The sequence below is a fragment of the Dermacentor silvarum genome, chromosome 9, assembly GCF_013339745.2.
Source record: "Dermacentor silvarum isolate Dsil-2018 chromosome 9, BIME_Dsil_1.4, whole genome shotgun sequence".
NCBI lineage: Eukaryota > Metazoa > Arthropoda > Arachnida > Ixodida > Ixodidae > Dermacentor > Dermacentor silvarum.
The window spans coordinates 49554703-49578465 of NC_051162.1; the positions used below are offsets into that span (position 1 = coordinate 49554703).

At 47.4% G+C, this 23763-nt stretch overlaps 2 protein-coding genes across 2 annotated transcripts; both read right to left on the reverse strand.

The window, feature by feature from the left end:
- Positions 1-396: 396 nt before the first annotated feature.
- LOC119463579 (uncharacterized protein K02A2.6-like) lies at positions 397-921 on the reverse strand. The gene has a single exon (XM_037724409.1). It carries the CDS (start codon positions 919-921, stop codon positions 397-399), a length of 525 nt encoding a protein of 174 aa, XP_037580337.1.
- A 21339-nt stretch (positions 922-22260) lies between these two features.
- Positions 22261-23250, reverse strand: LOC125940380 (uncharacterized). The gene has a single exon (XM_049656471.1). It carries the CDS (start codon positions 23248-23250, stop codon positions 22261-22263), a length of 990 nt encoding a protein of 329 aa, XP_049512428.1.
- Positions 23251-23763: the final 513 nt, after the last annotated feature.

Consider the following 23763-nt stretch of genomic DNA (forward strand, 5'->3'; position numbering starts at 1 on the left):
CGCCAGGTGCTCCCTGAGTCAGTCTCGCTCTGTCTGGAGGGTTAGCAATGACCGGCCATGAGAATGGCGCCGAACTTGATAGTAGCCCAACAGGCGCCGTGCAACTGACGATGCTTGCCGCCTCTGGTGCTTCGCTGCCAGCGACCGGTGCTGCCGTTGGCCCCCCTGCGGGCTGGACTTCTGAAGTGGTGCCCGAGGTTGCAAGCTGGGTCACGAAGCGAGGCTGAACATTGTCGGTGTGCCAGTGCCACATGTTTCTGTCCGGCATGCGGATAGGCAGCGATGAGGCGTTGGCAGGAGATAGCACCTCTCTGGCGGACCAGGGTGGACCAGGATGGCAGTTCCTGGAAGACCAGAGCTGACGACTCCGGCAAACGCCCGGGACGGCACTCTCGTTCAGCAGCCAGCTTCTGCTTCAGCTGCTTCAGGAGCACTGTGGACCGGAGGTCCGGTCAAGACGTCCAAGGGTGTCTTGACCATCCTGCCCAACAGGAGCTCACAGGGGGCATGGCCAGCGACATCGTGGGGTGTGGTCCAGTACTGAAACAGCACCCGGGCAACCTGCGTCCGGAAATCTCCAGCCTTACTCTTCTTGAGCTTGTCCGTAATCGTCTGCGCCACCCTCTCGGCTGCACCATTTGAAGCAGCGTGGTACGGCGGAACCATCATCCGGCGGATTCTGTTCTTCATTAGCCAGGCCAGGTACTCTGTGCTGGCAAAAGCGGGGCCATTGTCAGACATGATGACGTCCGGCAACCCTTGGGTGGCGAAGACCTGTTGCAGCGCCACAATGGTCGCGCCTGCTGAAGGAGTGGTGACAGGTAGGACCTCCAAGTAGTGGCCTTTGAAGGGGCGCCCAAAATCCACATGCAAGCGCGGGACCAGGGTCTCTGTAGCTCGGCCAGGGGGTGATCTCCACATGACGTGAGGCCCGCTGGGGCTCCTGACATTTTTCAGCTGTGCACCATGTGAGCGATGTCCTGATCCAGGCCAGGCCACCAAATGTGGGACCGGGCCACCATCTTTGTCTTTTCCACACCAGGAAGACCCGCGTGCAGCAACTGCAGGACCCTGGACCGGAGACTTTGTGGGATCGCCACCCTGAAACCCCACAGTAGGCAGCCCTGCTGCAGGCTCAGCTCAGCAGCCTTGTGGCTGTAAGCCTGCAGCACTAACTCCTCCCCTCGGGACACTGCCTTGACCACCTGGGGCAGGACTGGGTCCTGGCTGGTCACCTGCAGCACCGCAGATCTGGAGAGTACCTCCGGGTACGCGTGCTCCAGCATGAACACTTGAGCAGGCTCTGGAACAGAGTAGCATGCACCTCCGGCAGGGGCAGGCAGCTCAGGGCATCAGCAGGTCCAAGTCCTTTCCTGGACGGTAGACCAGCCCGTAGCTGTAGACCGCAAGCCTCAAGGCACAGCCTACCACTCGAGGTGATGCCTGCACGGGAACTGCCTTGTCCGGCCCCAGCAGACCCAGCAGCAGCTTGTGGTTCATGACCGCCTCAAATTTCCTGCCCCACAGGTACTGGTGAAAGCGCTCGGTTAAAGATCATCAGGTGGTTAAAATTGTTCTACAGTCCCCCACTACAGCATTCCTCATAATCAGATTGTTGTTTGGCATCTAAAAATACACAATTTAATCCTAATTCTCCTCATTTACTGCTACTTTGAACTATACTATTGTGGGCTTGTCACCTTCTACTCGCTTGGGAGGCGGAGAGTTGCGTACATGTGCTACTCTCGATGGAGGAGAGACGACTGGCAGCACAGCAAACAAGGATTTAATATGTACAAGGACGGTAAAAGCACAAGGCACACAAAACTCAAATCATAACTCAACCAAGAATGCTCGCTTAGTGAAAAATACAACACTCGGACAAAATCTAAAACTACCAACAGATACTATCTCAGTTTCGGTTTCGGAGCCTAACTCCGCCTTAAAGTCTCTCGGTCAGTCCTAGCACTGACTCATCAAAGTCTGACCACCCTGGCCCCGGCCTAATTGCGTCGCAATATGGAAGTGCGGGTTCTTACACACCGGCGATTCGAAGTTCTTTTTAAGTCCGCGTTGATCTCATCCGAAGCTTTGTGGGTGCCGTAAGTGCCGACGTCTCGCGGTTCCGTTGACCTGGCCGAGTGCGTGGCTGGAGCTCCGGTAGCCGCCGCTGACGTGTCACTCGCCGGGTTAGGCCTCGCGTCTTGTTCGTTCGGGTTGTCGCTGATGCCGTAAATTGCCGACGACTCGCGGTTCCATTGACCTGGCCAAGTGCATGGCTGGAGCTCCGGTAGCCACCGCTGACGTGTCACTTGCGTACTGAAGTATTCTTCGCCCTCTGACGATCTGCGTGGCGGCCCGGTGCCCCGGTGATTATCGGTTGAATGGGCTTGGCCGAGGAAGAGGGATTCTCGAGAAGAAGACCGGAACCACCGTGAGCAGCAGCATCCGGTCCCAGGAGCTTCGTCCGTACGTCTCCGAGGACTACAGCTACGCCTGGGCCTTGCCAGCGTCACGACTTCGTGGCCGGGTCCTCCGCTCTCCCGTCGTCAGAGCATGGCTGACGAGACGACCTTCCAGCTCAAGAGCCACGTCGATAATACTGCTTCAATGCTTCTCCCTCGCGGATTACACCTCGGCTCGCGTGCCTCGAGCGCTCGCGCCGTTCGGAATGCTCCGCGAACTTCTTCGTCCTCTTCTCTCGTCACAGGCGACCTCTTACATGTGACAGCGCTACATAGCAAGCAAACAACTCAATGCGATTGACTGGTTATAAATTAGGATGTCGCACCATGACACATTTCCAGTAGATTTCCGCAAACAATTCATTATGCAGTTCATCTGCAGATATCCTTGTTGTGAAGATTCCCGAGTGTCAAAAGAGGCGTCTCCTGCCTCTGAAATGTCTTCAATAGCGCTACACTCACTGAGGCTAATGCCACTTGCCGCTTCTGGTTATGCATCAAAGCGACTGCAGGTTGCTGCAGGATCTTGCCAATATGACGAATGTCATGCCAAGGACGGTTCATCGCCAAGTCTTTATCTCCAAATCATCATCAAGTCTGAACGCAGTTTCTTAGTACGGTCAGTGGGAAGCTGTCATAAGTATGTATAGCAACACTTACAGCCGTAACTTCTAGGCTGCTTTAGTTGAGGCATTCATACTTCGACATGAAAAACTTTGCGTAAGCTCACACCGGTTAGTTCACTCACCCTCTCACAGATCTGCGTGGTCGCTAAATTTGGTTGCTTTTTTCGTAGCTTCATATACACATTGAGCAAGATTTGCTGAGCACCACTGCAGTGGGCATTCCCACTGCTGTTTCTCTTGATTGTCGGAGTAGTATTGATTGAGTCGTCGGAGTAGCTTGGCACATTTGAGGTGCACCTAATGACGGTGCAGTAGATAAAGCAGGAACAGCAGATGCATAATCGTACTCGGCCAGAAACACTTCTGTAGGAGAGACGTCCATCTTGGAAACTGCAGTGTGTAAGCCCCGATTCATTCTGTGCAGATGAAATTTTTTTTATAATGCAGTAAATGATTATGATAATTAGCCTCTAACTGGTGAACTAGTGTATCATAGTTCTCTTGTTCAGTCACTGCAAGTTCAAATTTACTGAAGATGTCAGTAGTTTCTCGACCCACCAAGGGAAGAAAGATGGTGGCTTTCTCTACATTTATTCACTCCTTCTCAGTCGCCTTCAGGTACAGCTGCACTCGCTGTTTCTTCTGTAGTTCTCTTCTTTCAGTTGTCTGTTGCAATCTCGGCCGGAATGAGGCTCTAGGAGGATGTGACGGCGGCCCACGAGTTGTGCCATCATCCCTATATTTATTTTGACAGAAGGGCAAAGGCGGCGAGCCGAGCGGCGGCTGCGACGACCAGTGTAGCAAGCTTCCAGAACAACACTGCGCGTGCCGAGCTTGCGTCTCGAGCACGCACTGTGCATCTTTATTTTAACAGAGAAGCTGCTTTAAGCCAGCTGTAATTTGTGGTTCGTATCAAGAAACTGCCGCATCATAGCCATGGCAACCAGGAGGGCGGCGCAGCGCATTCTCCTCGCCAGGTCCCTCCCTTCCCGACCCCCACTTCTCTTCTCTCCGTGGCGCACTGAGCCGGGAGAGGGAAAAAAAAAGGGGCAAAAGCTTGCACTAGGCCGCGCAAAGCTCAAGACACAGCAAAGCTGGCTGATTCATATTGAGCGGCTAACCTCTAACGTATTTGGCGTCTGCAAGCAACAGCGTTCTTGGCACTGTCTTGGCATTCGGCGTGCTGCTGAGAGCATTGTCGGTCCGTGCTGTATTTGAATTAACTGTCGCAAATGCTTTTCGCGTTCGAATTACCGAGCATTTTCGCCCATTGAAATACACATAACTTTGACGGGACCAGAGCGTCAGTTCGAATAAACCGGCAGTTCGAATTAAGTGTGTTCGAATTAACGAGATTTGACTGTAATACCTAGCAGTAGCAGCCACTGAGACTTCAGGATCTACAGTTACGCTGTGCCTAAGCTTTGCACGACTGAATGCAAGCTTGCCCGCTTTTTTCTATTCTTTTAACAGCCGGCACCAAGGCGCCGGCTATGAGTGCCAACAATAGCATCTCTTCATTGCGGCGTTAGTGGGCGTTACAAGGCCTTTTGGATAAGGCAGTGTGCTCATGGTGATCGGTATTCCTGACACCTTGTGGGTGTCCCACTTCTGTACAATTTTGTAGTAGAAAACGAAGTTCTATGTTGCGAGCTTGGTACTTGTGTCTTAGGCTATGCAGTTGTCTTGTATCAGGCATACTTTGCTGTAAGATAATGTGCATCATGCTTTGGAGTTTGAGAGAAGTGGAAGTTGCTGCTTTCCCTTGAAATATTCAGGCGGCGCGACACGCTGTTGCCTACAACATGCACCAGCACCTTCTCAATGTCTTTTTTTTTTTTTGTCAGCTTGACACATGCAAGTTGAGTTGCAGAGCATTTGTTTACATGTACAAGACGCATCATTATCAAAATAATTGGCGATGCAATGACACGCTTAATTAATGAAACACGGTATCATCTTTTTTGAAAGACGAGTAGCTTGCAGCTATGTCCAGTGGGGATGCCACGCCAATTTCTCTTGAAGGTGGGCACTTCTTTTTCGCTTTGGTCAGAGCCGTAGCTGGTAATTGTGGAGGAACCCTTGGCCTGGGGCTTGCTCAGGGCAGGTAGCCTGTATCAAAGCACAGATGTCTACAATAGTGTCTACTTCCACAAATCTCTTGAAAGTTATTCCTCCTGGGGGGCTGCTTTTGTCATACGCTGTCATACAAACAGCCATTTTCTGATGAAATCTGCGCGGCCCTTTACACATTACCCCCAGCCACAGGTTCACTAAAGCTGCATTTTTTAAAACAGTTTGCAATAGTGTTTGGCTTAATTAGTGGCCAGCAGCACATAGAATACCTTGACTGCGACATCCACCAAGTAAAGGTGCATGTGTGATGTGATGACGCTGCCGAAAAGGGTGAACACGGCAACTTTACTACAGAGTGCCAGTATGAATACTGCGTTTTCCAAATCGCGACGTCACTTCAAGATTTCGATCGTTAGCACCACCGGATCCTCCAGAAAAACGGGTCACACACCGTCGAGAGTTCACCGAGCCAGAACCCGCACTGCCACACTACCACTACTGCACAGATTTCCACCAAGAAAGCACAGAGCCCAGAGACGAGAGATCACGCCGCCAGACGTAGCGGCATTCTTTCACGTAGACACGAAATTGGTCATGCACAGTACTGTGGACACTATTGCAGCAAACAGAGTAATGCTACTTTCAAGCGTTGGGCCTCACTTGTGCCGCACACACAAAAAAATTAAGTTGCCCTACTATAGTCTGACATGCCACGCCCGGCCAGCACACCTCGAAAGCATGGAAAAAGACAAAAGAACTACAAGGCTGAAATCGAAAGACTTCCAGCCGAGCAGTGCGGTGGCTTGGTCCCACCAGTAACGTGCCCTTTACACCACAGCTGCAATAAATAGGCTTTATTTTTCAATAACATTTACCAAAACACCTCATCTATAGTGCCGGCGTTGTAATCATAAGCATTTCCTGCTTGTAACGCTCTATGCATTCAAGCCACTGTGGTAACCAGTCATCATCATCATCTTGGTTCGAACTGCTGTCGCTGCTTCTATAGTCTGCAGGCAGGCCTCTTTGTCAATTTTCAGGAGGATAACCATCACCCTCACTGGTGTCATCGTCATCGGTGCTAGGCTCCGCCGCAGGCCAAATTCCCACGTGGCCTGGCTCTACTACCTCAGGAACTCCTGCCTCTTGAACAGCATCATTGCCAGTCTGAATTTCCTGTGGCTGCACAAAAGAAGTTGCTGTCATCCGCTATCAAAGTCTAAAAATATAAATATCATATACTTTTCTATGACAGGGAACCTATGACACCAACAGTTCACTTGCATCTTTCCTGTCACTGTCGATGTAGAATGAGTTCCCAAGTACCATAACAAGGACCCCTAGCCTGTCCCTGAATGTGAGCATTTAACCTTCCACCAGATCCGCAGTTTCGATGCTACAGCTGCTGCCTTTCTCAATTTTTGGTGTACGAGGAGACACCAAAAAAAGGGGGGGAAAATTATTCTTTTTAAAAAGCTGTGCATTGAATTTTTTTTTTTTTTTTTGCCGAAGAACCTTATCACCTTCGGTGTGCTCTCAGTCACACTTAATACATTCATGCACTCAGTGATTCCTTTCTTGGGAACATTTTTCAAACTCGTCTGTTTGATGGCCTCACCTCAAGTTTCTTTTTTTTTTTTCTTCACCTCTTCGTCGTGAAATCGCAGTCCATTTATGCTCCTCTTCATTCAAGGAAACAAGAAAATGACGCACAGGGTGAGATCAGAGGAGTAGGGACGTGAGGCAAGATAATAGTGTAACTTTTTTTTTCCCAAAAACTAGCGCACTAAGATGGCTGCGTGAGCTGGTACGTTGTTGTGATGGAAACACCGGTCCCCCGACTGCAACAAATTGGGTCTTTTTGTCCCACACAGTTATGCAATTTTTTCAGTACTTCTAAATAGAAAGTTTGATTAATCGTGTGACTTGGTGGAACGAACTCTAAATGCACTATGCCCCTCACATTAAAAAAAAAAAAGCAACAAATGAGTTCACTTGAGGTGCTTTCTTTTTGGGTAAGGTGACAATGCCGTCTTCCACTGGCTTGACTGATGTTTGGTTTCGGGGTCTTAAGCATAGCACCATGTCTCGTCAATAGTAATGATCTTGGAAAGAAAGTCTAGATCAGTCACTTTGGAGCTGTTTGTTCAAAGCACAACATGTTTTCACTCAACAGTCTTCTTTTCTGGTCTGTCAGAATTCGAGGCACAAATTTCGCAGTGGCTCCCCTCATTCCCAAATCTTCTGTTAACATTTTACGTCATACTTCTGCATCATAGGGCACCTCTATGGCATGGTCTTCAGTGGGTGGCTACACAACATAATCGCACAGCTTTTTTCGCAACACTATCGTTTCAGTTTAACTTGCAAATAATACCTGTTTTTTTCCCGTCTAGCTCAAAACAAACCTTTTGTACTGATAGTTTTCGTCATACTGCTGCATCATAGGGCACCTCTATGACATGGGCTTCTGTGGGTGACCACACAACATAATCGCACAGCTTTTTTTTTGCAACAATATAAGGAACGTTCGATTCGCCAGCACCACTGTGAACCTGGTTCATGGCGGTTCACGAGAAGTTCAGGGCGAGTGCAGGGCTAGATCGGCGGTGCCGGCCTGACCGGACAGCAGTGCCACACACAATTGAATGCCGAAGTGCAGATGTTGTGCAGGACTTCTGCTTTCTTGTTTCGCATGCGCGGCATTTTGTCTTGGTTCGTCTCAACGTTGTTAGTGTTTTGGTGTTCATTGTGCCAAATCGCCGCCTTTTTCCTTGCCGTTGCTTCTGTGTACGAAGGTCATGAACGCTGGCCTGCTTCCAACTGTCATGCATGTCGCCATGGAGCTAGTGGAGTCTTAAAATGACGACAGAAATCGCATTCCAAGATACTGTGAGGACGTTGTAGGCCGGTACTTTGGGTTTGAATTTAAAGGAATGCTCTGACTGTCACGCGAGACGTTCAGCGATCTTGTCGCCCGCTACAAATCGTCTCTGTTCTTCCCCAATTCTCCAGGAGGGCGCACACGCATTACTGCCGAGAAGACTTGCTTGGTGGTACTGAGCTATATTGGAAGCCAGTGGAGTATGTACTGTCTTCCTGACAGATTTGATTTATCCGAATGTTCAGAGCACGTGTGCATTGAGCGACTGAACTTTTTAAACAGCATAAGCAGAGAGGTCATCGCATGGCCTTGCAGGCATGATCAAGAAAGGACCAAGGCGGGCTTCTTGGTAAAGCGCTCCCGTAAAGGGCCGCGTAACACCATAGGCTGTATTGACGGGTGCCACATAGAGATCAACAAGCCGACTGAATCCTCCCAGTACTACTTCAAATGCAAGAAGTTGCCATCTGTACTGCTCCAGGGAATATGTGATAATAGGAACAAGTTCATCAGGGTTTCATCGGTTTTCCTGGATCGGGGGGCACACGATGCCAGGCAGCGATGAGATGTGATGGTGGTTACCTGCTCGGAGACTCTGCATACCCCATGCTTCTGTGGTTGTTGACGCCGTACCGCGATAATCAGCACAGTTTTCCGTCATTGAAGAAGCGCTATAACAGTGCCACTCTCAGCAAAGGTGTTCAATTGAGATGCCTTTGGTCTTCTAAAGCAAAGGTTCCGTAGGCTTTACTTTGTTGAGGCTGCTACAATCAAGCAGTGCTGCCTCATAGTAATGGGTGTTTGTGTGTTGCACAACATGTGCAATGAAGAGAGGGATTGTTTTATTGAGCTGCAAGAAATTCCAGAGCTCGAAGATGTTGGAAATGATGACGAAAATGACATTACTGACCGAACTTTGGCTGCCTATAGGAAAAATTTGAGGAATGCGATTGCACAAAAGCAGTGTTAGTTTTCCATTTGTTTAATAGAGTACTCTCTTAATGTGAGAGGTGCTGATGTGAAGCATTCTTGTAGAGTTTTGTAAAAAATAAACATTCATTCATGCTCAATGAAGCGTTCTTGTAGAGTTTTATAAAAAAAAAACATTCCTTCATGTTCAAAACTTAATTATTGGCAGCACATGCCTGAACGGCACCAGCAAGGCACTCCAAAAGTGCTATTTTGTTTTTATCAAATTGCAATTCTCGCTCCTGCTTTGCAGCCTTTTATTCCTCTACAAGAGCCTCCACAGAGGTAGTAGATTTTCTTTTTCTTGCTGGGGCTTCTTGGCTGGGCTGGTGGGATGGCCCTGGCTCCTGGCAAGGCTCTGTCTCTGCAACAGTGCCCTCTCTGAAGCATAAAAAAATCAGGCTTAGAAACAACTACATTTTAAGTAGGGCCATTGTACCTATTGTTTTCAATCATCTCCCCTGGCACCAGGAGGACTGTTGGAGTGATATGGTGCTCCTTTTCCAGTACTTCAGCCAGTTCCCTAGAAATAATAAAATATCAGGTACATAGTAGCTTTACGAATTTACGGCAACAATGGCCTGTACTCACTCCTCGTAATCGCAGGTAACCAGGGAGTGGCCAGATGGAAGAATTATTCGTCTTGCTGCGCTTATATGCCCTCTTCAAGCTCTTCCACTTATTTTGAGTCTGCATTGGCGTCACTGTGCAGTTGAACTCCATTGAAATAATCGAGGCAAGGCGAATCCACAAAACTTACTTTGTACTGAAAGAAATGCAACGAGAACCATAAACAGTGCGTGGAAGCCGAACACATACGAAGTAGTCTATAAACTCGCTGCATGAGTAAAGACACCTTGATATAAATATTGAAGAAAAAAACGACTACCTCATAAAAGCACAAACCTGTGCTGCTATTACCCAAGGCATATCTTTCCATGCATTTTGCCACAATGTCATTTGTATTCTACACATACCACATTATTGCTTTAACAGGTTGACCAGTTGAAACAGGCAAAAAGAGGTAGCCCTCTCTAAACAAGACCAATTAAGTAGCACAGTCGGCCTAAAATAGTTAATTAATAGTTGATTAAATTTAGATTGTTGGACATAAGGACATACATCATTAAAGTTGAATGAACATGCTTGTGCTTTGTTTTCGTACTTGTTTTAAACACTGAGGTGAAACTGCCATAAATTAGTTTCAATAATCACAATGCTAACTTGTCTCAGCAATGTATGCCAACAGGATTTAGATTGCTATTTCATGTTTCATGACCGTTACTAATCTAACTGGGCTAACTGCAATTTTAACCCTGCAAGATATCCAGAAAGGAGAGAATAACCAATGAATTACCATTTGTGAATATCAATGTCAACCACAAAAACAAGCCGAAATCCAATTATGATAAAAAGAGGTTACTCTGATGCATAAAATAAATGAGCATATTTATGCCTTAGCAAATACATTTTACTCTTTAGTCAAACTGCTCACTTAAAAAATAAAGGATACTTGCCGAAAGCCACCCTTCTTACTAAGTAGCTCTTTCAGCTCCATATATTTCTTAATAAAAAACCTAGTCTTCGTCCCGCTCCAAAGGTCGTTCTCGCGGCTTTCTTCCTCCTTGGGGCTCTGTGTGAAGGGCTGTGCAGCAGTGCCCACAGCCTGTGTTTCGTCCGAAGCGAAACAGCCCAAACTCTGAGAAAAAAATAGCTCAGCAGTGTCAGCAGTTAATGGGGTTGATGACACTGGTGTCTGCTGTACAATCTACAAATATTGTCAGCAGAGTACCATCTGTATAAGGAATAAAAGGAACGATAATTGTGGAAGTGCCTAGCTGTAAACAGCTTCAACATTTAATAAAAACACTGGAGCTCTTCTGTGCTCACATTCGGCGCGAAATAATTTTATAGCTGGCCATCAACATATTACTAATAACAAGTCACGTAAACCAAACGATTGCAAACCTATGTTTGAAATCGCGCACACAATTTGGATCCATGCATCCAGCACGTGACACCCCTATTTTTTGTCTTGCCTTGTAAATCTGTCACATTGCGCGCAGTGTCACCCAATGTTACAGTCACACAAATGCTTGCGAGTGTGCGTGAATCAAGGCAAACATGACATCATACAGGTCGACGGCTATCGTAATCTCAGGTTCAATTCTGCCCCGTCCAATCCAAACTCACGGCCTCTGGGTAAGAAGGCACACGTTGCGGCCTGCCTCGCTCCCATTACAGCCTGTACTATATTTAATTCAGCGGCCGTGCTAAACTAATCATGCTTACTTTACGGCCATCGAGATATTCGAGCACGAACGAAACGACATTCGTAAGCTCAAACCACACGACGGACACACATGCTTATTGTGTGTCCGTCGCATGCGCGGATTGTTGTTAGGTATAAAGTTATTGCAGTCACCAGTACATTTTGCACTTATTAGGTCTAATCCCTCCACCCTCGAAGCTAAAACAAGCATGCCACTCTTTTATTTACAGAAAACGATTTCTTTTGTGCCGCACACGCTTTGTGCATGTTGTACTGCGGCAACGTATCGTCTAAAATGTTCTCAAATAACATCTAAAGGGCTCGTGTGCCACATGCATACCACGATCGTATACATGCCTTGTGCTCTGTAGGCAAAGCCGTTGCTGTTCCTTACTCGAGAACCGTCTTCGGCAATCAATGACATTATTGTCTGCTCCACGCCGTCAATGCAGACGACCATGCCGTGTGCTGCCATTTCGAATGCGCGCGAAATAAATATGGCTACAATAATGTGGCACCGCTAACTCTGGCGGTGCCGAAATTTCGGGAACCAGCCCTGCACCTTTACCGACACTTTTTGAAACGAATACCGAAGTGCAGAGGGCGCTAGGCTGCACCAGTGAAACGAACAGCATGGTGCAGCACCTTGTGAACTGGGTCCGATGGTGCAGGTGTATCGAACGTACCTATAGTTGCAATTTATCTTGCAAATAATACCTGTTTTTTCCCGTGTTGCTCAAGATGAGCCTGTTGTACTGATATTTTACGTCATACTTCTACATCATAGGGCACCTCTATGACATGGGCTTCAGTGCGGGACCACACAACATAATCGCACAGCTTTTTTTGGCAACAATGTAGTGGCAGTTTAACTTGCAAATAATACCCGTTTTTTCCCGTCTTGCGCAAGACAAGCCTGTTGTACTGATATTTTACGTCATACTTGCCATTCATAAAGAGTGCTTTGAGACTTCTACACCTGACTCTGTGGTGCTGGATGCTTGATTTCAAGAATTGTGTCCAAGTCCATTACCACTCCATCAGAACTTGCACCCAGCCATGGCCTTGATGGACGCACAACTGGGCTGCACTTTCCACAGCATCTCCAGTTTACACCGTTATGCAGCTTCCTTTGAATGACTGAGATTGAAGCTTCAAAAGCTATGAGTGTGAAAATTGGAAAATATGCTATGCATTGAAAGTAGCAGTCTTACTGTGTGCTTGTGCTGCCATGACAGGTTGGATGAATGTGTCGCTCAATCCAATTGTGAGGAGGTGCTTGTACTGTGATGTGCCTTGCTTTGCTGGTTGTGATCTTCGGGCATGTTTCATCAAACCCCTCTATGGTGCCTTGGTTATGTTCCAACTTTTTTTTTTTTCGCCTGTTTAACTGACAGAAGGACATAGTTTGCGAAAACGTTCCTGCATAGTGTGCACGGCATCTGGCTGTCATGGGGACATTGCTTCTCTTGGGGAGCGGCACACATATGTAGAGGTGCGCAGAGATACACGCTGTCACTTAACATAGGAAGCTGTGACGATTGCACCGAAAAAACTGGGACGTGCGTTTAGTGAAAATATATGTTTCGGTTGTAGAATGACGTGCCACATATAAACGACCCGATTAATACATCTCGAAACAAAAAACTTCCATTCAGTAACAGATTGCGACAGTTACATTGAGAAACATTATATAATGGCCTCAGCAGTAGCAGCTGGATGGTCTTCTCTAAAAAGTCTGCGTGCATAGGCTGCATTTTATGTGTGGCCTGCACAAAATATTGATATGGTTGTAATGGCTTCTTTTAGGACAGATGCTTGGATAGAACCGACACTTCCTAAGAACAGTGTGAGGACTAGGTTCTGCATATTACTGGTCTGTGTCACAGGGAGGTTTGTGTCTTTTGGGAGGAGGTGTTGGCAGAGAAGCAGGCCTGCCACGCCTTTCGTCACTTGCACCTGCCTTCAGTAGAGCACGGGCGAGTGTCATGCAGAAATCTATCGGTGGATGATGTCGTGTGCCCACCTGGGAGCAGTGCTGACGGTAAAGCAACCACGATTTTGCGACACAAATGTCTATTACATGAAAGGCAGTGCGGAGATAGTACCTTGTACCTCGGACGTCACAGCGGTAGAGCTCTGCGAGCATATTGCATAAGTCGACACCACCCATGAATTGGTGGTACTCTTTCACAATGGCAGGGTGTTGTACAGTCACATGGCTTCTTGCAGTCGCACTCCACCTCTGAACTTGGCCTACTGGTTCACACCAGGTGCACTGGCTTGTTGTCAAGCCACTTGACAGCAGTAATGTTGTTGCACACTTCGGTTGAGACATAGAAACTTCCGCAGCCACTTTTCTTTAAAGTGACGTCGGTTTTCACCGAACACCCGGGAAGACGATTGAGATGCGCTATCCCAACAGAGAGGAGTCCTTTCTCTTTCAGTGCTACGACAAGACCGTGCGAAGCGCACCAGTTATTTAATGATATTTTGAACCCCTTGTGTGGAGGGAGTAGTTCAGCGAGCTTCAAAACAATGTCCCTGCTGATGCCCAGTTCTGATAGTTGAGAAATAGTCTTCTTCCCAACGTACACATCCAAGCCATAGACAAATCCGCTGGCTCCTGCACAGGCAAAAACTTTAATTCCCCATTTGTGCGGTTTGTTTTTGATCAGTAACAACTTAATGAGGGCTAGTTGGTTCATAATTAGAGCAAAAGGTATAAAGTAACAGCGCTAAGAGAACAAGGACGACAAAGGAATGAAGACCACAGGTCTTTTCTTTAGCTCTTCATATTTCTTGTGCCAAAGCAGCGTTCTATGTTATTCTCCATGTAGCGCATTCTCATATTGGCACCAGATATCTTGTTGCAGCTATTACAGCTTCTGAATACACTGCATCTCTTGCTTTTTTGGTCTGTGTACTCTTCAATTTCTGGAAGAAAGTCTCCAGATCAACACCGTTGCAGAAGCTCGGTGAGTATGTGAAGTCTTCCGTCAGGCTGTGGTCTGGCAGACTATGACTTAAACCAGACAACCAGCTCTTCCTTTGTTGCAAAGCTGAGCTTGTTTCCCCCGGTTGCTTCAACACTATCAAGTATTTTTTTGTAGTAGTCTTTCTCCGTGCTCATTTTTTTTTCTTCTCCGAGGCCAGAGAACAACTCCGTTTTCTGCCTCGGCCTTTACCTGACACACTTATGGTTATTTATTTAGAGTGTTAAGGAGGTAATAACATTGCCACTGTAGCACATATTTATTTGAGAATGATATGCTGCTTCGTAGGGCAACAGTTCTTTGAAGGGGATAATCATCTCGTCCACAGCATTCAATTCTTCTGGCTCAACTTTCGACATATTTTCTAATATGCTTGTGAGAAACGGGTGCACCTTGAACAATCTGTCATGGCTCGGATCTGTCGCTGAGGTAATGTTGGTGTTGTCGTTCACATGGAATTGAGACCTCAGTTTGCTAAACCCATTCTTTGTCATCACGTCTGCCACAGTTGCAAAACAGGTGGCTGCACTCGAGTACATCTTGTACGAGGGCAATTTCAGAACTCCAGAGATGACATGAATTCCAAGAAATTGTTCCATTTCTCTTGTATTTGTGTTTACTGTTTGCATTTGTTCAACAAAATTGTTGAACACATTATCGTCACAAAACAGTATCAAATACTCGTATGGAGACAGACTTATCTGGTGGTGGAATTCTTCATGAAAGTCTGTTTTCACGGCATCTATATCACCAGTTCTCCACTTTAGTGCCTTCTTTCCACGCTTATTTGCACTTTTCTTTGCTGGTTGAGCCGGTACTGTAGATTGTTCATGTCCTACCATACCATACATTGTCCTACCACACCATCGGTACTCTCATTGTCTTCACTCTGGTCGTGAATTTCCACATCAAGGCCAATTTCAGTTAGGCTGTCCTCCTGTGAGCAAGGTTTTGTTGACCTTGTCAGCTTCATGACATTCTCTTCAGCATCATCGTCCAGATCAATATCCGACACGTCGCCTTGAGTTATAAGTACCACAGTTGGCGATCACTTGTTTTTCCCATAAAAACAGGCCACGCTGACACGCACCATCTGTATAGAAACAACGTTTCAGACTTGGAAGCACACAATTACTCGAGCCAACGCTACATACATAAGAAAACACAAACACATAACTCTAAAAAAGCACGAAATGCCACTGGAACACTGGCATGCGTCGCGAACTGAACGGATCAGTCTTGGCAGAAAGGACCCTCCAGGTCCCAATGAGTTCGTTTGGAATCAAGGTTATTCTCACAACGTTTTCAGGGCATTTGAGGCCTTCTCGCATACATCTTCGGTATTTTCGCGTTTATTAGGGCCCAAGGTACAGTGCATAAAAAGTATGTGTGCATGTGTCCGTGCGTGCGATGAGGTTTCCATCTTGCCGGAGTCTTTTTTTCAGTGCAGACTGCCTGCTCAACCCACACCACAGCACGTCATTTGCCGGTTTTGCAGCTCTTTATAAATTGGGGCATTTTAGGCTCCATCGCAAACACTCTCTCGGGCATTCATACAAACCAGAGCACTGATATGTTGCCACTCTCCCCCCCCCCCCCCCCACACACACACACTTTGGTGTCACTCTCTCTTTTTTTCTCAGCCAAGGTGGCACACCTACTAAGCCTGCATATGTGTATATCCACTCGGCCTGAGTGCGATCCCCAGGTAATAGCGTAATGCTCATGTTTTACGTGAGAAATTATGCAAGAAGAAAAAAGGAACTCCCAATATATTCATGCAAATGCGGCAGCTAAAGAGCACTCGCTCAGATATTAGGGACACGCACCTTTTCCACTCAAGCAAGTGTGGAATGCATAGGGGATTCTTTTCCGAGTAGGCTGCGAGATCATCTTTTTTCAGGCATCTCAGTGCACAGTGGTGTGCTTTGTACAAATTGTGATTGTACAGACAGCCGTCCTGAGTATCCTGTAGATGCAACTGAGGATGGGGTCCCAGTATGAGACAGGAGAATCCCTGTGGCATCAGTTCCCTTAGTTGGCTCGTCCTCCACATGCTGCTCATCTGTGACTGGAACCAGGTTCATGAAAAATATACAAAAGAAGGAGGAACAAAAATTGTTTCTCACCTGGAGCACGTGACAAAGTTGTTCCGACAACGACGATAGCACATGGGCGCGAAGGTGTGATTTGACTGGCATTACACAGATGGCAGGCAGCACTTGCTTTACAACGTCAATGTTGCCAGTGAATGTAAATGGATAAACTTGGTATTTATGAAAGTTTTACGGGAAAAAATGCGTCTGGAATGCTCCCACGCGTACAATTGGGCAATGTGATTCCATTTGGTATCACGTGGACTGAAAGGGTTCTCTGCATTAGGGGACACAGTCGCTGCTCGTTTTATCATTGTTAATTTTTCATTTACAAACACCTGTGTTTGTGGTTCTCTTTTCACCCACATTTCACATTTTTTCCCCAACACCTGTCCGTTCAGTCATTCTATTGTCCCTGCTACACCGATTGTGAGAGCGGAGCCGACGACCGCGTCTCGCGCGCTAAAGAAAGAAAAGAAGGGAGGAAGCGCGCCTCCTTCCGTTGCGCTCGAGGCACCGGCGAGGGAGTAAGGGGGGAGGGATAGCGGGCAGCAATGTGCTCTATCATACTGCGCGGCGGCGCACGGTCGCGCGGGCCGTATCTTGAAAGCGATATGCGTGGGGGCAGAGTCTACGCAGTGTAGGTGCGTCGGCGGCTCGTAGCTTTGTGCGTGCTGCGTGTTCTCGGCGCTCAGTTTGCGTTGAAGCGATAGACAACAGCACGAAGGTCACTTCGCTCGCTTCTGCAGCGGCGCTTAACTACGCGGACAACTGCACGTGTCCACACTCATTGAGTGTGATGTGTTCATGTTTGCCTGTGGGCGCTGACACCATCTTTGTTAATTAGTTATTTTTTATACAAGTTTATACGGACGATAAAACTACTATTACTTTGTATAGCTGATCGCAGTCAAAACTTCGGCTGTCGGGCGAAACTACTTTTTGTCACATGTAAGAATTAAAATATCATGTGTAGTTCAACACTACTCCCATTTCACAATTTTTCCTGTTTCCTGGCTCTTGCGTTTCCCGGCTCTTACGTTTTTTTGTTTTTTTTTACGGTCCCATGAAAAACGTAACAGCGGGGTTCTACTGTAACAAGTCACGTAAACCAAATGATTGCGTACCTATATTTGAAATCGCGCACACAATTTCATCTGTGCATCCAGCACGTGACACCCCTTTTTTTTTTGTCTTGCCTTAAGGTGGCTTCAAAGTAAATCTATCAGATTGCACGCAGTGTCACCCAATGTTACCGTCACACAGACTCTTGCGAGTGTGCGTGAATCAACGCAAATATGGCATCATACAGGTCGACAGCTATCGTAATCTCAGGTTTAATTGTGCCCGGTCCAATCCAAACTCACGGCCTCTGAGTACGAAGGCACACGTGCGGCCTGCCTCGCTCCCATTACAGCCTGTACAATATTTAATTCAGCGGCCGTGTTTAACTAATCACACTTACTTTACGGCCATCGAGATATTCGAGCACGAACGAAACGGCATTCGTAAACTTAAACCACACGACGGACACACATGCTTATTGTGTGTCCGTCGCATGCGCGGATTGTTGTTAGGTATAAAGTTATTGCAGTCACCAGTACATTTTGCACTTATTAGGTCTAATCCCTCCACCCTCGAAGCTAAAACAAGCATGCCACTCTTTTATTTACAGAAAACGATTTCTTTTGTGCCGCACACGCTTTGTGCATGTTGTACTGCGGCAACGTATCGTCTAAAATGTTCTCAAATAACATCTAAAGGGCTCGTGTGCCACATGCATACCACGATCGTATACATGCCTTGTGCTCTGTAGGCAAAGCCGTTGCTGTTCCTTACTCGAGAACCGTCTTCGGCAATCAATGACGTTATTGTCTGCTCCACGCCGTCAATGCAGACGACCATGCCGTGTGCTGCCATTTCGAATGCGCGCGAAAACAAATATGGCTACAATAATGTGGCACCGCTAACTCCGGCGGTGCCGAAATTTCGGGAACCAGCCCTGCACCTTTACCGACACTTTTTGAAACGAATACCGAAGTGCAGAGGGCACTAGCCTGCACCAGTGAAACGAACGGCAGGGTGCAGCACCTTGTGAACTGGTTCTTTCAAGTTAGCTAGCCAACACAAGGCGTGGTGGTCGCTCACAACTTTAAAGGGTCTGCCATAGAGGTAGGGACGAAACTTTGATGTAACCCAGATGATGGCTAGGCACTCCTTTTCTGTTGTGGAATAATTTGCTTCCGCCTTCGATAGCGACCGGCTAGCGTAACTTACAACCCTTTCTAGTCCGTCAGTCCTCTGCACAAGCACGGCGCCGAGTCCTACGCTGCTTGCGTCGGTGTGGACTTCGGTATCGGCGTTTTCGTCGAAATGCGCAAGTATTGGCGGCGATTGCAGGCGTCGCTTCAGTTCTTTGAATGCTTCGACTTGTGGCGTCTCCCACTTGAACTCGACGTCGGCCTTCGTGAGATACGTCAGTGGCTCAGCGATCCGTGAAAAATTCTTTACGAAGCGCCTGTAATAGGCGCACAGTCCAAGAAATCTACACGCACTGCCTTCTTGTCAGCGGGCGGAGGAAAGTTGGAGATGGCCGCAGTTTTCTGAGGGTCGGGGTGCACTCCAGACTTGTTGATGACGTGGCCCAAAAACAAGAGCTCCTCATATGCGAAGCGGCACTTTTCGGGCTTTAATGTGAGTCCGGAGGTTTTGATTGCTTGAAGAACTGTTTCAAGGGGCCGCAGGTGTTCTTTGAAGCTTGAGGCGAACACAACGACGTCGTCCAAATAGATGAGGCAAGTCTGCCACTTCAAGCCTGCCAGTACCGTATCCATGACGGGTTGGAAAGTCGCAGGTGCCGAGCAAAGACCAAACGGCATGACCTTGAACTCGAACAGTCCGTCTGGTGTTATAAAGGCAGTCTTCTCCCGGTCCCTCTCGTCGACTTCGATTTGCCAGTAGCCGGTTTTGAGGTCCATCGACGAAAAATACTTTGCGTTGTAGAGTCGATCCAAGGCGTCGTCAATCCGTGGGAGGGGGTATACGTCCTTCTTCGTGATCTTGTTGAGGCGACGATAATCGACGCAGAAACGTAGCGTTCCATCCTTCTTCTTCACTAACACCACGGGAGACGCCCACGGACTCTTGGACGGCTGGATGATGTCGTCGCGTAGCATTTCGTTGACTTGTTGCCTTATGGCGTCGCGTTCGTGCGCCGAAACTCGGTACAGGCTCTGACGGAGTAGGCAGACATATTCGTCGGTTATAATGCGGTGCTTGGCGACAGGGGTTTGTCGAACTTTTGACGACGACGAGAAGCAGTCCTTGTATTGCAGGAGCAGAGCTTTTAGCTGTTCTTTCTTATGATTGGGAAGGTTCTGATTGACGTCGAAAGTTGGTTCAGGTACTACAGTCGTCGTTGAAGGTGCACTAGAATTCGTGAAGGCGAAAGCACTGCTGGCTTGTACTATTTCGTCGATGTAGGCGGCCGTGGTGCCTTTGTTAATGTGCTTATATTCGTTTCTCTACCGTCACTACCCCGCACCTCCACCAGATGTCACGTAGTAGTGACAGTAGAAAAAACAGTCGCAAAACTGTGTATGACGAAAGTGGTTGTTTATTGGGCGAACCTGTGCCCACAAAAGCAAGCTACACTCAAAGCACAACGATAGCGGCGAACACAGTCGGCAATCGTCGAAAATCTGATCAGCGGCGAAGCGCGTCGGCTTTTATACCTGAGTCATCGAAGGTTCCAGATTTATCCCTGATGCCCGCGTGTCTTCCAGAAAGTTCTAGACAATTCGCGTCGGTCATACAATCAGATAACATAAGCGTCGGTGAAAACAGGCAACAGAAAGAAGCATCGATAACGTTCTAGAAACTTCTGATACAGGCGCGTCCTGCGCCGAGCGATAACATTTAACATTTGTTAGCCGGTGGAAAGTGGCCACCGGTGAAAGATAAACATGTATACATGTCAATACTAACCTACTGTCACTGTGCTTTTCGACGCAGTTGTCATGATCCAACTGCTTGCCTTGTGTTTCTAACACAGATTCTGCATACTTCAAATTACCATCATCCAAGAGCTCGTCAATAATTTCTGTTAGGCGGTCATCTTTTCCTTTGCCAACATCAGCTGGCTTTAAGAGTGATGTTACGAAGTCTCCTGGGGCGTTTCCATTTTTAGGAGGCCTTGCCAGACTGTAGAATGACAGGCTGTTTATTATAACTAAATACTGCTCAGGGGAAGGATGGTCGTTGCAACTAAATGATTGCCTTACGACACCGAACATATTTTCCATCTTGTCCTGACTAAGATTAGCCGTTAACAAGTACTTGTAACCTAGTGAGCTACTTAAGTAATCTAAAAGGGACAGAGTACTTTTTACAGTCACACGCAGTCCAAGGGCAGTTCCTGGGCTAAGAAATCCGCCACCATGCTTGGCAGCATAGTCTTCCCATTCTGCAAGGAATTCAATAAACTCTTCAAGAAACTTCGCACTTGGCTAATTGGGTCGGAGGCCTTTAGACGGTATTTTTGAAGTCATTACAAATAATAATCTTTCCATAAGCTTCACATGCTCTGTTGTCGGCTCAGTTGTCCTAAAATGCCTGTCCAGATGATCTTTATAGAAAAAAATCCCCTTTAGCACCTCCTCGCTAAAAAGCTGGAAAGCTAAGTTCACGCGCATTTTCTCAAATGCATTTGGATGAATGTGCGATCGGGTAATGTGTGGCATTACTTTAAGCGTTAGCGAATCCATGTCCTTCTTCCATGTTTCTTTGATGACATCCACATAGGTGTGTCCACTTGGAATTTGGACACCTTTTGTTACAAAAGCATTCCGTACACATTTAACCAAATGTGGAAAATCAGATATAGAATGGAGTCGCCTTCCCGGGTCAACTGGATGAAGGACCTTGCACGTTATTTCCTTCATGGAAGCTGCGGAAGTAAAGAGAATTGCGGTAATGAGAGCAGCTCATCAGCATTAGAGGATCAAGTACAAGTGTGGGGATCCAAATTGCCTACCTTTAATGCCAAACAGCTTCCACAGACTCCGATTCCAAGGGGCACAGTCACTGGTCCAATAGTGAACAAAGAGGCCGGACCTCTCGGCCAAGATTGTGGCCTCCACAAGAATTTTCGCCAGAACAGGAGTTTTCACATTGCCCTTGGCAGCAAAAACTCCAAGGATCTGGGTCCACTTTCCTACAAAAAGAAAAATTATCGTTAGCAGCACATCACTTGTGAGACAACAGTTTCTGTTATGCGACTAAGTTTAAAGCCCACTTGAAAATCTGTTTGCCAGGTAAAGGAGAAAACATAAATTATACGTTAAACTGAGTCACTTACCCTGAAAGGGCTGGTACATTATGACGAGTCCATGGTCACTCACTGTCGAATCATTGTCCTCACCAAATGGGCCAAGGTCCACGAAGCCACACAACTTGCCAGAGGATTTCACACTAATGTTTTCTGAGAGCTTTATCTCGTCGAAGACGAGGCCACCATGGCAACCGCATGCATCCATTCCATCAGTTTTCTTTTTCATGGCCTCAAAAACAGTAGCATTAAATCCAAAGGAGCTTTTGAATCCAGCCATGTGTTTGTCCAGGCAGGACTTGCTGGGGAGTGCAAGTATCTCATGCCTCCTTACATGTTCATAGAGCCTGGGACTTTTCATGCGCATGAGTATGCACTCCAAAACCCATCTTTTGTCATACAACATGCCCCTCGTTGACTTTCTAGAGGCCGCCTCAAAACACGCTTTCACAGCGAGACGTTGCTTCGGAGGAAGACCTTTGATCCTTTCGTCCAAAGTTGCACTAGAAATACTCTGGTTCATTGTTCTAAGATCTTCTACATTTCTTTATGCCTGTGCCAGTCTTTTCTTTGTTCGGAACAATTCAAGTGATTTCCTGGCCATGCGACGTTTGAAAATTGTTTTCGCTTCCTTTTTCTTCAATCTACACATTTGGTTTTTAACAAGTTTCCTGGTGTATTTGCAGTGCAAACAGGGCTTTCCATCGGGGCTGACCACACGGCAGTTCTTTGAGAAGTGCGCTGGACCAAACTGCATGCACTGACTGCCGGTGACAGGCTCAATGCCACACCCGGGACAAAGTAGCATTTCGTCGACCTTCTTCAATGCCTGGGCAGCATCACACTCGTTGTTCACACAAAACTCTTCCGTCTTAATGCCGCGGCAAAACACTCTGCAAACATGAGAGTTTTCCGGCGTAGTAGCAGCTTCCGTGGACGTCGAAAACGTAACGTGCTTTACGACACGGACATCGCCTGGCTCCGTGACGGTGTGCCACGCGAAGCACAAAGCAGTGGCACCACATGGCAGCAGAATCTTGCTGCAGACTGCCGACGGTAACTCGATTTCTCCGAGCGGGCACTGTCTTTGCGGCGTTTCATCAGTGCAGGCCAGTGTTTCGATGGCTTCAGCTGGGTCGTTATTCGGAGCTCTGCGCTTCGCTGGCCGGGTATCGCTCTTGTCCAGGTTTCTTTCTGCTCTGTTTTTCGGCAGTTGCTTCGTGAAATAAGATGGTGCGTCCGGAAAAATTGTAGGAATGGCGTCTTCAGTAAGCGTTGGACGTTCGCGGTCGAGCTCGACAATCTGGCCATTGATTACATGCTTGAACGTTCTTTGAACGAATCGCTCGTTGAAGTGGCGAGAGCACACAACACAGGTTTCACTAAGCACATTGTCATCTCTCTTGATACTCCTAGCCCATTCCTTCAAGCGCACAGGGTCGGATGGAGCGCGGAACAATGAAACCTTTTCTGTAGACGACTTGTAACCGCCCCTACAAAGGGGAACAAAACACGTCCTCTCTTTTTTTGAAGGCATAATTGCAGAAGTTCAGCACGTTGCAGCGCATCAGGTCATGGCACTACGGTGTCAACGTAAAGGAAGGCAGGAACAAGGTAAACTCCGTCGACGCACGTGCTACGCAAAACTGTCGACAACTTGTGTCTGCGCTGCTGCGCATATTCTTCGGCTGCCAGTGACCCGCCACCGGAATGCAGCGCCCTCTTCGAACTACGCCGTCAAACATCCAAACTGATTTCTCCTGCGCTTTGGGAAAGGGCGCCCGCTCCCGACACTAGGAGAACCCTTCCAGCCTCTATAGTGCAGGTGTATCGAACGTACCTATAGTTGCAGTTTAACTTGCAAATAATACCTGTTTTTTCCCGTGTTGCTCAAGACAAGCCTGTTGTACTGATATTTTACGTCATACTTCTGCATCATAGGCTCTATGTCATGGGCTTCAGTGTGGGACCACACAACATAATCGGACAGCTTTTTTTGGCAACAATATAGTGGCAGTTTAACTTGCAAATAATACCCGTTTTTTCCCGT

What these genes read in the sequence shown, in the direction of transcription:
- LOC125940380 (XM_049656471.1), bottom strand. Translation starts at nt 23,250, where the DNA reads ATGCCTTCAAAAAAAGAGAGGACGTGTTTTGTTCCCCTTTGTAGGGGC.
- LOC119463579 (XM_037724409.1), bottom strand. Translation starts at nt 921, where the DNA reads ATGTGGAGATCACCCCCTGGCCGAGCTACAGAGACCCTGGTCCCGCGC.